General features: G+C 43.5%; 1 protein-coding gene across 1 annotated transcript; it reads left to right on the forward strand.

The window, feature by feature from the left end:
* The first annotated feature begins 11,384 nt into the window (after positions 1-11,384).
* On the forward strand, positions 11,385-17,736 carry CCK (cholecystokinin). The gene is made up of 3 exons (XM_064444045.1): positions 11,385-11,612; positions 13,041-13,298; positions 17,365-17,736. The coding sequence occupies exons 2-3, from the start codon at positions 13,043-13,045 to the stop codon at positions 17,499-17,501; spliced, it is 393 nt and encodes a 130-aa protein (XP_064300115.1). The 5' UTR covers positions 11,385-11,612; positions 13,041-13,042; the 3' UTR covers positions 17,502-17,736.
* Positions 17,737-17,928: the final 192 nt, after the last annotated feature.

Consider the following 17,928-nt stretch of genomic DNA (forward strand, 5'->3'; position numbering starts at 1 on the left):
GTGCATTTTAATGTGAAATATCTTGTACTCTCTGTATAAATGAAAATCCATTTTAGCACGGAAAAAAAAAACATATATACAAATGTTCTGCTTAAGGTGAAAAAAGAAAAGGATGAGGAGAGAATCAGCCCCATGAGTACTGTCATGGACTGGAAAGAAAACACGGTGCCAAGGAAACCTCAGCTATCACCTTCCTGCACATCCACACATATGTGCTCACGGTTGCTTAGCCTTAATGAAATTTTCTATTTTCCAGTATTCTAAAGGAGCAGGTTTTGCCCCTTAATCAAAGTATGGTCAAATCTTATTTGCAAATTATGTTAGAAATATAAAAAAAACCCCACTAGCATAAGACGGTACATAGTTCGGCTACTCCCCAGAACAGTTTGGAAGGATCTGTAATACTGTGGTTGGTGCTACACTAACGAGACAGGTAGTACAGAAGGCACCAGTCACTCTGCTTAGCCATCAACTCTGCTGAGGAACACCATGCAGACTGTTGCCAGTCTCTTTTTGGCACTCTCAGTGGAAAGATGCTCCTCATGCTCCTGAAGTCAGGGAAATGTAATCTGCTTCTCTCTTCAGGTGCAAATCTTGGCCCTCTGTACTCAGGCATTGTTTCCTTTGTCAAAGAGGCTCTTAGACGTTACCCACAATTACTGGCACATTTTCCCACTACTACTAACTGATACATCACAGGGATTAAAAAAGCTACCAAACTGCTGAAACAGGTGAGTCTGGCGAAAGGCACAAATGCCTGAGAAACAATTTAGTTCAGCCAAAGGTAAAGATATTTCAAGTCAGAAATACTCACATTTACAGAGCATATAATGAGCAAATAATGCTCTCACTAAATCTGTAGTTCAGTTGTTCCATACCTACATACTCCTTGTGGGCTTCAGAGTCCTCACCTAGGACAAAACACAGCTGGGATACATCTGATAAACCATTTCTTCTCTCCAAGGAGAGAGGACATCAAGGGAGCTAAAAAAATTACGTAGTCCATGGAAGAAAGCAGTATAACTCACCAAAACTATAGCACTGTTGAAGTGTTATAATAAGTTTGATCCGTGCTTGGGGGCTTGGCCTGAAACACTGCTCACTATTGAATAACAGTAACAAATCAGGCACATCATAATCAAGGAAAGCAATAGAAAAATAATGAAAATCAAGGTAAAACTTAAATGAAAACCTTAATTTTGTATTTCTAGCAAGATAACATGATTCTAATGAAACATGTTCGTTTGAGTTTCTGTTAGTCTTATGAAAGGTTCTTTACTTTCTGTTTCAGTTAGTAATGAAAATATAAAGAGGTGAATATTCACCAGACAAATTCAGGAGTTATTCTCTCTCAGAAATACAAAAAATAAATACATGAAGATCTACATTTCAATGTAATTGTGCACTTCTAGTAATTATATTACTTGCACTATTTAAAAATTAAAGGATTGGATTTGAAGAAATTCAAGACAGTGATTCAAACTCATAAAAGGGAAGAGTTTTTAAGACAAAACCAACAAACTAACCTGAATTTATCTCTCTACTGTGTTAAAGTATTCCTGAAGTATTAGATATTGATTAGTCTGAAGCGTGGACCTTATGTTCAGTAGTGTCCTAGCATTTCGTGGCTGATTCCAGTTCAAAATGTTTTGATCAAACAGTTTATCATCATATTATTTATGGACAGAGATGATAGCATGTTTTCTGATATACTAGTAACCAACTTGAAATCTTTGCCCCTCACCAAGCCTGAAGTGATTTAACACAATTTTACTGGATGCCGATAAGGATTTGAGAGTATGTTGTTCACGACCTGAACTTTTCTATGAGGAGAATGTCACAGAATGCCAGCCTATCTATTGTAATCAGTGGTATGTTCAACAGAGCATCATCAGATCCAGTGCTACATGAATGCTGATGAATATTTCAGGTATTCTATCCTGATCAAGTAGCCAAAAACCACTTAGCAGAGCCTATGTACATCCAAACAGTGGATGCTCTATTATATTGCCAGAACAAGAGCACAATGTGTACAGCTCTTACAAAGTGGACAGTTATAATGTAGCTCTTTTGCTGTCCTCCCACTGGCATTATCTGCCAAAGAACATGCTTGTATCACTGTCTCCCCACACGGGTCACACTGGGAACCCCAGCATCCTTGTGAACAGCCATGAGTGGGGCACACCACTGAATCCCAACAAATGAAGTGCAGAACGTATGTCACCATGCAGGCAACTGCCACCATCAGTCAGATGGGGGCACAGGTGGTGAGGCTAGGCTACAGGACACCCCGTCTGCTTCTCTTAAACACAAATCACAGCAGGTTCCTAATGCTCTTAGCTTAGTCCTCCTCCAGCAGCCTGTTCACCACAGTGCTTACCCTTTCGCTGGAGCTACCTCTCTAGTCCCACCACTCCTTCACCCTCATGCTCTGCTTAAGCTTTGAGTTGGAGCTTCTCACCTGCCCAGGCCCTGGCAGCCCACGTTTTCCTTCCCCTCCTCCCTGAACCAGATTATACCAAAAGCATAACCCACTGACTCAATGACAGAGCTATTTTATTGACTGCGTACAAACAGCAGACATCCTCTTTCAGCCTGGACGGTTTATTTCAGACTATGATGAAGTAAAAGGAGGAGGGAAATCATAAAAAAACAAAAAAGAGCAATGTGCATTTCCATTAATAATACTTCTAGTAGAAATACACCAAGGAAAAGAAAAAGCAGTCACTGTAGTTCCCCTCCATTTTACATACTTGCACACTTTGCGGATATTGCACAAGGGCCTCAGTAGACTGTAAATAAACAAGCCACCTTGTTACACCAGTGAAGTCATCAGTAATCCTGCTTTTTCATGTCAAGAGAAAATTTGAGCCAGAGAACTAAGACCCATCCCATTCCAACAGTTTTATTCCTGTTTCCACAAGTAAATGCTAATTAGGTAGTCCTGTGAGGAGCTGGCAGTTGGACTAGATGCTCCTTACAGGTCCCTTCCAACCTGAGATATTCCATGGTTCTATGCTTCTAGGGAAGTACAGCAAGGACCTTGGGCTAGCTTTTACCCCAAAGAATCTTTTGATAGAGCTCATTTATTTGGCCTAAGAGCATGCTAAATAAAATACAGCATTGGTAAGGTGTTAAATGACATATATTTGCATTATCAAACAGTGAACCTAAGACATTGTTACCATACAGAACAATCCCACTAATTAGTCTTTGTTAATTTTAGGAAGTCAACCTGAAAACATTTAAATGCCTCATAAAGCTGTGTCTTTCATGCCACACAGAACTGTGTAGAACAGCTGATTTTAAGTAATTCCAGGCTCTACTCTGAATACAATAAATCTTTTTCATTTATAAAAACCTAATTTAGAGACACACAGCTAGAAATAAAAAGTGAGCGGTATATATCAAGGTTTGTCTGCTTCCAAAGAATTATTCCCCTTAGATTTAGTTATGCTGTCTGGGTGATAATTCTTTTCTATCACGTGTGTTCTTAGTTCCCAGTGCTTTCAAAATACATTTGTACCTAATAATTTAGGAAAATATCTTAATTTAAAAGTCTTCCTTCTGCTTTTTTAAGGGAAGGCTCACTCACTAAGGGGCAACTGGGAGGTATTTGAAGTAGAGCTCTGAGTTAACTGTCTCTTTTTCCTCACGCTTTGAATAAGTTGAACAGGTTTAATCAATCTGATCTCCTGAAGGATGTAATTCAGTTATGGTGGTCACAGAGGTAAGTGTTTCTGAGCATGGATATACCAGGTCACAAAAAGTTAGATGTTAGACTACGGAGTCTCCTGGCTAATGCTTTTTTCCTGCCATGTGGCAGGTAACGCTCCTCCAGTACATCCAAGAGATATTGCCGAGCAGACAGTAAAGGAGCAGCCTTGGCAAAAGCAGGGAATATTGTCTTAATTCAGCGGGCAATCTCTAGGGCCTCCAAGTATCTTCTTTACAACACTCATACCACGTTCCTTCCATTGGCTTACTGCAATGCAGTCAGAGTTGTTGTCCAAAGATCACCATTATTTTTTCATTCCATTCTAGCCATTCAAAACAGCTACGTAGCATCTCCACCTTCCATGGACATTTCTGGCATTTCCATTTAAATAGGAATTGTCAGAATAGCAATTAATATTTTGCACCGAGGTTGATTCAATCTCCTTCCATATTACGAAGTGTAATTTAACAGTAGAAGTGAAATAACAGGACTCCAGCTGTCCTACCCACTTACATATCAAACAGAAAGGCCCTATCTCTTCTGAAGGACACTAAAAAGCCCTTATTGGCTGTCCAGTCTGTCCTGTGTCAAATTACTTTGCTATTCTTAAATTCTGATTCTAATTTTAGCATAGATGAAAACACGCAAATGTTTGAAAGACAAGAGGCTAATACATCGTACCTGTCACTTATAGAACTTCCTTTTGGGGATTCTAAATTGTTTGACAAATGTTGCTCAGTTAGACATTCCCCTTTCACAGGAGAAGACTGTGGAGCAAACAGTGTCTCCCACAGGATTCTGTTGTCGCCATGCAGTGGAAAGGGCACTTTTCACCTGGGTCCAGGCAGCGAGGTGGAGAGAACACCTGAAAAGTAAAAAGTATTTTGAAAGGCACAATGGATTTCCGTTCTGTACAAGGCCATTTTTATAATAAATGAATTAATATATACATTGAAGTGTGTTCGACTGGTTTCTCCTACATAAAAGGGAATAATAATTATGGAATAAAATAAAATTATTTAAAACAATAAATAATCCCATCAATGTAAAACAGGTTCCAGTACGTGTGAATAAGTATTTTAGTTTCATAGACAAGAGTGCTATCACAGCTGCTTTCTCAAAAAATTATCTGATGGAGCAGGTCCTTCAAGTCTGAATGGCAGACAACACAAGGTCTGTTAAAAACCTCTCCTCTGAAGAAGGGCAAGGACTCTCCTGAGGTGCATCTCAGATACCAACAAGCAAGAGAAGCTGAATGAAATAGTGAATCTTAGACAAGAAAATGTGACAAAATCTGGGAGATCACAGCCCTAAGGTCTCAAAACAGCAAATGACAAGTTCAAAGAACAAGTCGCCTTTATGAGTGTCACAACAGACCATTAAGGGACGTATTTAAAGGTGGGTCATCCCTCTCTGGCTAACAAGCCACATGTCCAGGGGTTAAGCACATGCTTAAATACCTCGCAGGGTAGGGATTAGAAGCATACTGCTAGGAATAAATTCATGTGTTTTAGGCACAGCTAGCACAAATTGCTATTTTCTCCTTCCTTCTACATTGATACATAACACTTAGTTTTTATTTACTATTTGTTTTCATCTATTTTTAGTTGAAATGTGCATGGCAAAGTAACATAGGTATGTCACAGACAATAAAGGAAGATGAGTCCTAAATGCCAAACCATTCCACAAAGTAGGCATTAAACAGACTTCCCATTCCTCATGAGAGACTTGTTACTGTACTTTTATTTTGTGTTTGTCAACTTAGGCCTTTATCTTCCTACCTTTTCAAACTCTACCACACCTCTCAAAGTATTGCTGAAATCACAGAGAATTTGCTAGGAACAAACACTCTACATAATTTTGTCATTTTTTCCTAGTACTTTGATTTCCTTTTCCAGTTTTCAGCTTGCACAAAAGCCTCTATACTGTAGTCAGTTTGGAAAACATACAGCAATTTCCACAGGAAATCAATTTGGTCTTTCAGAGAAAAAAAACAAAATGATACAAGACAAAAATGATACAAAAAGCAAGTGATTTGGGATCTGGTGTTCTCCTAGGAAATGACTCTGGATTTTTCTCCATTTCACTTCATTGTATCTTCTTGAAACCGCAGGGAACCAAATTTGAAGACATCACACAAGCAAGTTTTCCAGTTGATCTGTAGGGAGCTTACACATCAACTGCCTGGATTTCATGGGATACAGGCTGAAATCTGATTTTCTTAACAATCCAACCCCACTCAGGAATGGGATTTTTCCTCTTATTTTCCTTCTTCACACAACTGCAGGATAATGTGTAATTCTAAGACAATGAGTGAATTGACATTAGTGCACATAGTTCATACCAGGAGTACACTTTTGAAGCAGACTTCCTAATCATTCCCACTTGTTGCTTTTTGTTTTCCATTGCAGAGCAGTCTGTGAGTGTCCAATCATCCTCAGCACCAGCTCTACTGATGTGCTTCTACTGGATCCTCCTTTAGGTCTGATGTATTAGACTGGAATCCCTTCAGCACTAACATATTAGTTTGAGGCACAGCTCTGTGAAAGGAGGTCAGCACTCTTCAGGCAGAGGACCCACATTCCTTATAATTCCAGACAATACTGCTGTTCACTTGCCCAGGACGAAAATTTCTCCCTCAGTTTCTGGGCTGACTCCAAGCAGAGTTATCTTCCTGTCAAGAGAGATGCAAATTCAGAGAAAAGAGACTAGAGTGAAAGCACTTCGGTAGTTTGATGGAAATTGCTGAATTAAAATTCAAAATATTTGAAAAACCAAAATACCAAAAATTTAATGTCGGAATCAACACCTACAGAAATAGCAGCAGAACAACATACTGTCTTAAAATATATTCACATCTATAATCCATGCAGTTGGTGCAAATAATATATTCACTAATTTGTCCATTAGTTCAGAAAACTAAACCATTCCCTTCCCTGTTATCCTCTGCCAATTATTCGTACTTCCTTGTAACCCTCCAGACCACTACTCCATCAGTTTCACAGAAAAAAAAAATCAGTTTGCCCCAACATAGCAAAGAATGTTACCCTTAAGTATCAGGGTCCAGATGAAAGCAAAAAATAACCCTGCATAGTGATAGTCAGAAAAGGATATAATACTTAGAAACAGAAGAATGTATTTATTTCTTCTCTCCTGGACGTGAGCCCCTAGTCCCACAGGACAGCCACCTGGCTTCAGCCTTCATGGTCTGAAATCCCAGTATGCTTATACTTGGCAGTATACTGCTCCATATTTAATATTTAGCCTAAATGTTTTGGAATCCAAAGCCATGCAACAATGCTGAGTAATATCCGTATCTTTTATCTTTGGCTAAAAAGAAAAGGCATCAAACATAGGTATCATAAGTTGCTATGCTGTCCACATGACAGCCATGCTACTGCAGACCACACGTGATATTGCCAAGGAAAATATATACTGTAGGACAAAAGTCACATGCACATGGACAGAAATGAAATATTGCACAGCACCTGCGTGCTTACAGTGGTAGGAAAGAGCAGGGCATTTCCAAGCATGTTGCCGCTCTGACACTCACAGACAAGCCCAGCTCCATCTCACAGCACAGAGAGATTGAGACATTAGCACAGCGCCCTACTGTACTCTAACTTTTGGCACTGCCCACATCCATTGCAGAACAGACATGGAAAATATCTCCTTCCCTCTGTTCTCATGCTGCCTTCTTGCTCCAAACCCAACTCCAAGCTGTGTGCTGAACCAGCACAAAATGCATGCTCAGCTGTGCGTTCACTTCCGTCACCTCAGCAACACAGGAGAAAACCTTTGGCAGATAAATATAGAAAGCAGCTGAGGATCAAGATATCTCGATCATCATGGGGAAAAGGTTAGAGAAACTCAAATCTTTTAACAGACACTTGCCAGAAAACCAATTTTAAAAAGCCTGCAGCACCTAAACTATGGTATCATCTACCATAAGGATGCATCTATATTAGCATTTACCACATTGCAGGGTTCATTTTAGGTTTAAATTTGGTTTGCATCTATACTTGGAGTCTTGCAATACCACTAAAGCTCTGGTGCAGTCAAAGCACTTTCCTTCCTGGTGAACTGAAGTGGAAGTCATGCATTAGAGCAGCATTGGTCTCACCCCACCTGAGATGGTGGCACAAGGCCCTCCTGTGGTTAGCACTCTACACATCCATGGTGCATGCTGAGTCCCAGCAACTGATGAAAACACTGGTCACAGAACCTGACAGGTCACTGCAAATCACACCTTGATTCTTTCCAGTTTGTGCACCTAAGTCAGTAAAACGCAGCTTAAGTTTCTGCATGCATGTCACCTCAGAGTCCTGCTATCGTATCACTCAAGCTGAACAGGCTTTCTGGTTTTTTATCTCTGTCCAAAACAATTCTAAAATGCCATTAATTAACATATATTTTACCGAGGACTAGAACTTGCACACAACTTCAAACGTTCACCAAAGAAAACATCAGTAAGTCAGAAAATGACCTCCAAGGACTGTACATACTAGTCTTAAGGAATTTAGTGAGGAAAATCCAGTGTTCAAAAGCCTATAACCGAAGTTACAGATGGTGAAGTACTGCTGACTTTAACAACTTGACATCATGCTGTAGCCTCACTAATTTCTTCATACACTATGATGGCTAAATAGGAAAAACAAACTGGCATTTGCAGTCGGTGTAGAGATCATGTAGGTAGAATGAGGCAGAAAACTTCATGCTGCCCTTGCACTATTGAGTTCCTCACCCTCTCACTGCAAACATAGTGATTTGACCAATTCAGAGGTAGGGTGAAAAAGCTAGCATACAATCTTACAATAGCACAGAGATCCCATAGAAATATATGCAACGGTCCAGCAAACATTCCTGCCTTCTCTATTTGATTTCATATGTTGTTGCCTTTCTGTCTGTTGATGAACGAAAATATGCAAGGTCCTGCACCTGAGTTGGGCCAACCCCCGGTATCAGTACAGGCTGGGGGATGGAGAGATTGAGAGCAGACCTGCAGAGAAGGACTTGGGGGTACTGGTGAACAAAAAACTGGACATGAGCCAACAATGTGCGCCTGCAGCCCAGAAAGCCAACCGTATCCTGGGCTGCATCAAAAGCATCACGGCCAGCAGGTCGAGGGAGGTGATTCTGACCCTCTGCTTTGCTCTGGTGAGACCCCACCTGGAGTGCTGCGTCCAGCTCTGGGGCCCTCAGCACAGGAAGGACACAGACCTGTTGCAGCAGGTCCAGGACACAAAAATGATCCGAGGGCTGGCGCACCTCTCCTACAAGGGCAGGCTGAGAGAGTTGGGGTTGTTCAGCCTGGAGAAGAGAAGGATGTGGGGAGACCTTATTGCAGCCTTTCGGTACTTAAAGGGGAACTATAGGAAAGATGGGGTCAACCTCTTTAGCAAGACCTGTTGTGACAGGACAAGGGGTAAGGGCTTTAAATGAAAGGAGGGTAGATTTGGACTGGATATAAGTAAAAATTTTTTTACAATGAGGGTGGTGAAACACTGGAACAAGTTACCCATTGAGGTGGCAGATGCCCCATCCCTGGAAACATTCAAGGTCAGGTTGGACGGGGCTCTGAGCAACCTGATCTAGTTGAAGATGTCCCTGCTCACTGCAGGGGGGTCAGAGCAGATGACCTCTAAAGGTCCCTTCCAACCCAAACCATTCTATGATTAATCGTGGCTTCCACATGCATGCACACATATGCACGTGTGCACACACACTCTCTCTCCCTCACCCCATTTGTGCAGTCCTGGATATAAATGAACTGATATTCCAGGTCAGCTCAACGTAAAGGAACTGCTATAGTGTATATTTGTTCAACCAGGCAAATGTTTCAGCCTTAAATGCCTGCATTTATATTTATACCTCTGTGATATGAATTATGCATCTGCATATATTAGTAGGATCTCTTTCTTGTCTATTAAGCTTTGGGCTGGTCCCTTGGGAAGTCATTATCTACAGTGAGTTTCACAAGGGCTTGATGTGACTCTACCAGAATTGTTATTGCATTGTACCTTCCCAGAAAGATTGTGATACTTTTCCCAGACACCTACAGTTCAATTCACTGTTGACTATTTAATTGTCTAATAGCAGTGAGCATTTTTCCCACCAAGACAAAATAGTGAAACTGAATTATCAGGAATAACACCGGTTTGTTTGTTTTCCAAAGGCAGACAGAGCCATTAAACTAGCACTTGGATGGGTGCTGCTGGAACAGTTTCAGTGTTGTTTTTTCCTCTGGCAATCCACTTCAACATACTCTTCTGTTTTCAAAGTAGGTTTTGATTTTGCTTTCTTTTTTAACTGCCTCAGGATGGCAACTTTGCTTGATGTCGGCGCCAACATGGGAGGTGAAAAGCAGCCCGCAGTTTAGTCAGCATATACCGTTCAGTGACAAACACCCCACTTAGCAGCTGAAAAGTGGTGGGAAAGCTTGCTTATCACCATACATGCCACCTCCAAGCGTCACCCCACCAAGGCAGTGGGGTGCAGGTGGCCACAGCACCCCTCTCATGCCAGTAAAGCCTAGGCCGCCCCGGGGGCTAGGCCGCCCCGGGGGCTAGGCCGCCCCGGGGGCTAGGCCGCCCCGGGGGCTAGGCCGCCCCGGGGGCTAGGCCGCCCCGGGGGCTAGGCCGCCCCGGGGGCTAGGCCGCCCCGGCAGCCAGCTCTGAGGCAACTGTGAGGCGCCGCGCCGCGCGGGGCCTCGGCGCCCTCCGCCGGCCGCCGCGGGAATAGCAGCGGGACGGGCTGAGCCCTGCCCCGGGCGGCGGGGCTCAGCCGGGACCGGGACCGGGACGGTGCACAAGGGGCCGTGCGTGTCGTGCTGCCCGCGGGGAGCACCGGCGGGGAGATGACGAGAGGGGGAAGAAGCGCGGTTCCCGCCCCACCAGCCCTTCCGTGACCGGAGGACCCCTCCACACCCACCCCCCGGAGCCCCCTGAAGCTGCCCTTTGGGCACGGCTCCAGCCCCAGCACCCTCCTCATGGCCCGCACGGCACGCGTGGCTCACGGGAGAGCCTCGCTGTCTTCTAAAAAAGCCGGGCTGCCCGGCTCCCTTCCCCGGGGAAGGAAAAGCATCCTGCGGGCGTCGCTTGCCTCCAAGTTGTAAAGTTAAAAATTACGGTACAAACTCGGCGCGGTCGCTCCGGAGCCCAGCGCTGGGTCCCGAGAAACTGCCGCTCCTGGAGGCGGCGCGGCTCGGGGAGGGGGGGGGGGATCATCCTTATCCTTGTGGGGTTTTCTTAATAAATTAAATAAAATGACCGCCCCACTTTCCTGAGCAGAGGCGAACGGGGGGGCCGGGGAGGGGAGGCTGGCGGCGGTCGTGTCGCAGCGAGGGGAAGCCCAACCAAGCCCGGGGGCGGCTCCCGGCGGGGCTCCGGCAGGACCCGCTCCCCGTGGTATTTGGGCGGGGGTTGTGGGGGACGGGGGTATCCACCCCCGGTCAGGAGCACTTTTTGAATAATACAGCAAGCCAGTCCGGGGTTTCCAGCGTCTCCGTGCTCCGGGCGAGCGCTTCGCTCCGCGGGGAGCCGGCGGTGCCTGACCCGTCGGGCAGGGGGAACCCCACGGCGGCGCCGGCCGGCGGGAGGGAGGGAGGGGGCCCCGCTCCCCCCGTGAAGCACGGACACGGACGGGCACGGACACACACACACACGCAGACACACACACACGCGGACACACACACGCAGACACACACACACGCAGACACACAGCCGGTCCCGGCGGCGGGGGGCGGCCCCGGCCTGCGTCAGCGCTGTGCAAACACCGCCGCGGCGCCCGCCGCTATTTAAGGGGCCGGGGCTGAGTCGCCCCCAAGTTCCCTGCCTGGGCACACAGGGACCTCGCTCCCTCCTCGGGTCCGGCCTCGGGAAGGCGCAGCGGAAAGGTAGGAAGCACCTGTCACCCCGCTCTGGGGGGGGGGACACGCGAAATGGGGGTGCCTGGCGCTCACCCCGCAGGCATCCCGCCCGGGGCTGGGGCGACGGCGGCCGCCTCCGGCGGGGAGGGGAGCTGGGGCTGCCCCGGGCCGGGGCGAGGGGCTGCGGGGGGCGCCGGGGGTCCTCCTGGAGGATCCCCCTGCGGGAGAAACGGCCGCCTGGGGCAAGATTTTGTCTTCGGAGTCGTTGGTGCGTGTGTGGATATAGATGTGTGTGAAAAATACAGGGATCGGGGCGCTTGAAAAGATCGCTCTGTGGAAAGGATGCAGCGCGCCTGTGGTTTCTAAGTACCAAAACCTTCGCGGTGCATCGCTAGTAACCATGCATCACTAATAACCATGGCATTTTGACATTTTTCTTTCATCTCCTAACAACATTTTTTAAAACCCCACATTTTGTGCATCGCAAATGTTTTCTGTCTAGTGTATGTGGTGGGCAAATAAACTTAATTTTCTCTTCTAAAATTGAAATAACACGTTCAGTATACTGTTCAAAAAATTAAACTGTTAAAAAATTCCTATATAGATGAGGTAGTTCGGTATATTTATAAATGGAAGTTACCCCATGGCATTAAGTACAAGGTACCTTGTTTTTCCTAATAACTGAGAGTAATTTCTCTGTTTCCAGAAAAATATTATTTCAGCTTATATGATAAAACAATCTAGTAAAATGACATCGTTTTGTCTAACACTTGTTTAAGAAAGAAGTAAAAATTTTGTTACACTTGAATTCTCCATTTTATATGAAGAAGAATATTGTTAATTTACACATTATTTCTTACAGCTTTACCACCTCAGCTTTTGGATCAAATGCTTGGGAGAGGGCTTTGGATTTTGTTTTCTCTTTCTGTGGGACAGGTTTTTGTTTTGTCTTTCTGTGTATGACAAGGTAAAACCTCTTGAACACTAAAGTTGAAACCAATGAAGGATTGATAGAGTAAATGTTCTTCAGAGAACTTGTCAAAATAGAGTATTTGTAATAACAGCAGATTTTAGTACAACAGCAAAATACTGTAGTGTTTGAATCCTGAGATTTTTCCCAGGGCTGGATGCCTCTCCCTTATGTTTTACTGAAATACAACTTCCAAGGAGGAAAAGCAGATACGAATTGAGTAGAACGGGGCAACATAGCACACACTACAGTGAAGTAGTTTTATTCCTTCCAATGTATCTTGCTCTTACCGACGGTTATTTAACTATTCATGTACCTGATTTCCAATTTAAGACAGATCCCTCAGTTACCTGCGTTAAAACCAAAAACGCCACAACCCTTGTTTGCTCAGAAACCAGCACCCCCAATGCAAGGTGGGGGTAGGGACAACATACAACATCCTAAATCTGATCATTTTAACAGCCTATCATTCCTTTTCTCTCCAGCAATGTACAGCGGTATATGCATCTGCGTGTTCCTTGCTGTGCTCTCAGCGAGCTCTTTCGGACAGCAAACTGCGGGCTCGCACAATGGGAATCCACTGGCTGCTGAGCTTGAGCAGAGCTTGACAGAACGTCACCGGCATGTCCGTGCCCCTTCGTCTGCTGGCCCGCTGAAATCTGTGCCGCGGCTGGATGGAAGCATTGACCAGAGAGCTAACATTGGCGCTTTGTTGGCCAAATATCTCCAGCAAGCCAGGAAAGGTACTGGTTATAGCTTGTCTACTGTGCTACTTCTGTGTCAGTGGACTTCCCTGCAGGGATACCTAGTTGTTAACATAACCCTGTCATCATCTAGCATGAGTCCCTGGAGAAGATAGGAGGTAGATTTTGCCTGATTATTCCTGAAGTAGAGTGCATTCCCTTACTTACTGCAAAATTCCTCCAAAAAAAGACTTGCACATAGCAGCCACTGACTGAGAGCTGCGTACAGGTAACTGAAGAAAATGTAACCTACCTATCAGGTCATAGTTCAGCTTTTATTTTTAACTTACTATTTCGATAACCTTATAATTATTTTGGTATTCTTTTCAGCATGTTGTATCTCATCTAAAATACAATAATTGCATTTTCTTCAAACTTTTTCATTTAGTTAACCTCCTCCCTCCCATTTTAGAAGTTAGAAAAGCAGGAAAACTGTGAGGCTAAATACAGACCAAATGGGTAACCTCACCTCAGCCAGAAATACCTGTACCAGGGAAACTTCTCAGTATTGGATTTTCCACGTATTTGTTTCCTGAGGAAGTTACAAAAATGTGAAAGCTTCTGAAAGATCAGAGCTCACATTTATAAACACAATAACTAAAAGCAGTGATAAGTAAAAGCACATTTTCTTCAAAGCATGTCAGTTCCTGCTAGGCTTTCAGTCTCAGGCAGCCTGGGAGCACAATCTTGCATTTACTTAAAACCGCCGTGGCACTGTGTTTGTAACAAGGGCGAGAAGCACCAGGAGAGTAGTGGAATTAAAGGGCTTCATTCTTATCATGTGACTTATTAGCCACCTGAGGAATCAATTGTATTCCATATATGAACTAGCAAGGGAAGGAGTAAAGCGGTCCCTGTTGACAACTTACAGCATATGTGTTACAGAGACAGAAACGCACACCGTCTGTCCTACCAGTAAAAATGAAGGGTCAAAATCATTTCCCACTGAAACTCACCCCAAGAAAACATTTTTCCTTTTGAACTGTCTCATCTCTGTATTGCCTTGTACCTCAATAGAGCAACACCATGGGTAACCTTTTGACTACTGCCAACCTCAACAAAAGCCACTACACAAATCTTGTTTACTTAGGATAGCTTCGCTCCGGTCTATCCACTGTACTGCAGGGAAGGAGGACCTCTGAGAAGCAAAGAGGGCTCAAGGGGAAAGCAGTAATGAGGATTAACTGGACATATAGACATTGAGAAATTAATTTACTCCCAGTTCCTGACTGTGCTTAGGATAAAAATCACTTTATATAAGTAAGAGCCTTATGCAGATCATTTAACCCTCCCCTCTTGATAGCCTCACTGGTGACCTCTATGCTGGGCATAATCCTATTCTTATTTTTGATGGCGGTCTGCAATTCAGAGGTGCTACATGTATTTTATGCTTTACACATGCAGCCATACACGTTCATCTGTGTACATAGAATAGGGCCAAATCAGAAACAACAGAAAAAGAACCACTTTTAATACAGCTGAGACACTTCATCTCATATTACCAATTTGCACAATATGCATTAAGGAGCTTCTTTTAGCAGTTCCCATAATCTAATGGAAAGAGAATTCAGATATGAAATTCCGCAAGTCAGCGCTACAGCCAAAGCTGTTACTGAATAAGAATCTGACTGCAGGAGTCTACAAAGCAGAAACCTCATTACCTTTCCCCAGTGTAGACATTGTCACCCACTTACACGCAAGCCAAACTCCTTATTCTAGTTTATGTAGCCGTTATATTCTTTTAAATGTCTGGCTGACATTTCCAAATAGCTTAACCACATAAAGTGAAAAAACCACTCTGGATTTAAGATGTCTTTTTGGTAAGTATTAATATGAGGGAGAATTTCCTGCATACCTGTTAACAGACGTACATAATTAACTCCACAAAGTGACTGTTAGCAGATGATGGGATTCTTGTGACATGACTGGGCTGGTTGGGCTCTGGTTTGTGAATGTACTTGCTAGTTACAGGAGAGAAGAGTCACAGGGACAAAACAGTATTTGCTTAATTTATAACAATGCATACAGTTGTATGATTCCCATCAAAACATGATATTCTCATTTAACATAACGGTTCTGGTCAGCACTGCAGAAATCTTTGCAGAACACTCACATATACTGTATTAGTCGCTTCTAACCTGTCTAAACTGTACTACTCACTAGAAAATTCTGTTTAGGGTGAAAGAGTGGGCATTTGCTAGCATTAACAGTCATCACTGGTGGCATTTGCCCTTGTGATTAACAGAAAGGCTGATTTTCGGACAATATTTCCAGTTAAAACAGTGAGAGAGAGTTAAATTCTCTCAAGGGGTTAGGACTAGATGGCAGCCTCGTAGCCAAACTGCAACAACTTTGAATGTGTTTGCTGTACATTGATTCTGCAGTGTCCGCAGGGCATCTCCGGTGGTTCGAGGCAAGCTAATTAAGGTGCCGTTAAGAAATTAATTTTACTGTTTGTGACCCCTAGCTTTTGGTTAACTTCATCTGCAGGCTTTCAGCGTGAGTCTGGCACCGTGTAGAAGAGACATTTCAGCTGTCAAGTCAGTGACATGCACATTTACTGTCCTCTAAGGAGCCCTTGCCATAATGGTGCCAGGGGAGCCATTACAGCCCACAGGTCACAGTGGGTCAGAAGTCTCTTAAATTCCAACATCTGAGTGATGGTTCTGCTCTGTCTTAGCCCTGGCTGCTTATAGTGCCAAGAAACCATTCTCATCAACTTAATTACATATTTTGATTTATGAATGTAAATTTCATGGGTTTTGAGCATTTAATGATAGACATTCTTTTCTAGAAAGAATTAAATTTTTTGCCATTTTGCTTTAGGTAAATATCTAAAACATGGCTGGTTTCTTTTTTTTTGGTACCTTTAACTCTCCTATCCCTCTGCAACCACTAACAAAACAGTGCAGGTTTTTTTTGTCTTTAATGGATCATGCTCATTATAAATCATTACATGAGGAAAATCTGGAAAAATAAAAGCACAGAGTCACCAAGGATTCCTTCAAAACACAAGAAATCATAAGCAGGGCAGTTGTGGAGATTTGGATTTGTGGGGTTTGAGTTGGGCTTCTCCTTTTTGATCAGTTCAAGTGTTCCTCAAGCCTCAGTCTGCATTGAACACTAATATATTGAGTCTGGTCCTTCCTCATTCAAGGCTTACGCTCAGTGTAATTATTGGCATGTGTCAATTTTGGCTGTTTTCAGGGAGTACAGAGAAGTAATTTACCTTTCACTGCATTTTTAGTTACACGATGTGATGATGTCAAACCAGAGGATTTTTTTAAAGCATAAATTCTCCTTGCAAATAGTTTGTGTCTCTTTGATGCCCTAAGCAAGGAAGAGAGAAAGGCTAAGGCATGATCAGAGATCAGCATCCAACCCATGTGTGAAAGGAATTATGAAAGCTTTGGGTAAGCAATGAAAATACCACATTGTAATAAGCCCTCTATAACTCCAGCGATAGACATCTCTAGCTATAAATTCCAGACACAGCTTCCTCAATTTCAGGACTGTTCCCACTTCTCTACAAAACCTGGGATTCATAACTCTACCCGGCTTGTCACTGAATTTGCACTGTAAGAGCTCCTGTACTTACATTTATGGCTCTTCAAGCAACATGGGACTGTGGTGGAGTGCTGCCTCACGCCTGAGTCTGCTCTCAAGCAGAGTTATGTTGCCTCTAGAGCAGCTCTCCCAATACCAGCAAGCAAGGGTGTGGTCTTACAGGAAGAGTGAGAAATGGTCTGAGCATTGTATCTCTCTCTCTCTAGGGAAATAGGAAAGAAAAAAGGAGAAATGCACCCATGTTCCCTCCCAGCAGCCCAGAGGGAGAAAACTACCTGTTTATTTTACAATAAAAACCCAAGCCACTTTCAGGACATTACCCGTAACATTTCTACAACATTTTCCGCAATGACATGATGTAGTGTTACATGGTCTGTATTAAGTCAAACAGTTTTTACTGTTGCACAAGCTGCTAATGAGTACAAAATAGATCAGCAAATGGATGAACCTCAAAAATGCGTCCACTTACTTTTTGCTCTCTCAAACGCTTTTTCTTTAGGTCCCACTGGAAGGCTCTCGGTTATGGGAAACAGGGTACAGAGCATTGATCCTACGCACAGGATAAATGACAGAGACTACATGGGCTGGATGGATTTTGGACGCCGCAGTGCTGAAGAATACGAATACTCCTCCTAAAGAACAGCAAACTATAGCAACAGAAAAAAATCACACTCCCATGTCTGTACAGAAAGAGAAAAATTAATTTGTTGTCCTCTTTGAATCAGTGTTTTAAAATATGCCATGTATTTGATGTAAATTTGTCTGTAAGACTATACAATGTAATATATACATATGCAGAATTTTCCAGAAAATGTTTTCTTTCTTTTGTGGTTTCTCATAGGCTGATATTATATTAAAATGATTTCACTTATTCTTTCTTGTCCTGTCACCGCATGTTGCTGGGTGTATTACTATAAAGAGAGGCAGGAAAATGCCTTCATTCTGCAATGTAAATATACTCCGTGTGCTGAGCAGTCAGACAAATGAGCCACTTCTTAGAGAAATCTTGTGACAGTCCCAATAGCTGTGAACTCCAAATACAAACACAACAGCACAATACTGC

This window comes from Phalacrocorax carbo, chromosome 2 (genome assembly GCF_963921805.1).
Source record: "Phalacrocorax carbo chromosome 2, bPhaCar2.1, whole genome shotgun sequence".
In the NCBI taxonomy this organism is placed as follows: Eukaryota; Metazoa; Chordata; class Aves; order Suliformes; family Phalacrocoracidae; genus Phalacrocorax; species Phalacrocorax carbo.

What these genes read in the sequence shown, in the direction of transcription:
- CCK (XM_064444045.1), top strand. Translation starts at nt 13,043, where the DNA reads ATGTACAGCGGTATATGCATCTGCGTGTTCCTTGCTGTGCTCTCAGCG. An exon ending in TCTCCAGCAAGCCAGGAAAG is followed by an intron (nt 13,299 to 17,364) that starts GTACTGGTTATA and finishes CTTTTTCTTTAG; the next exon opens with GTCCCACTGGAAGGCTCTCG.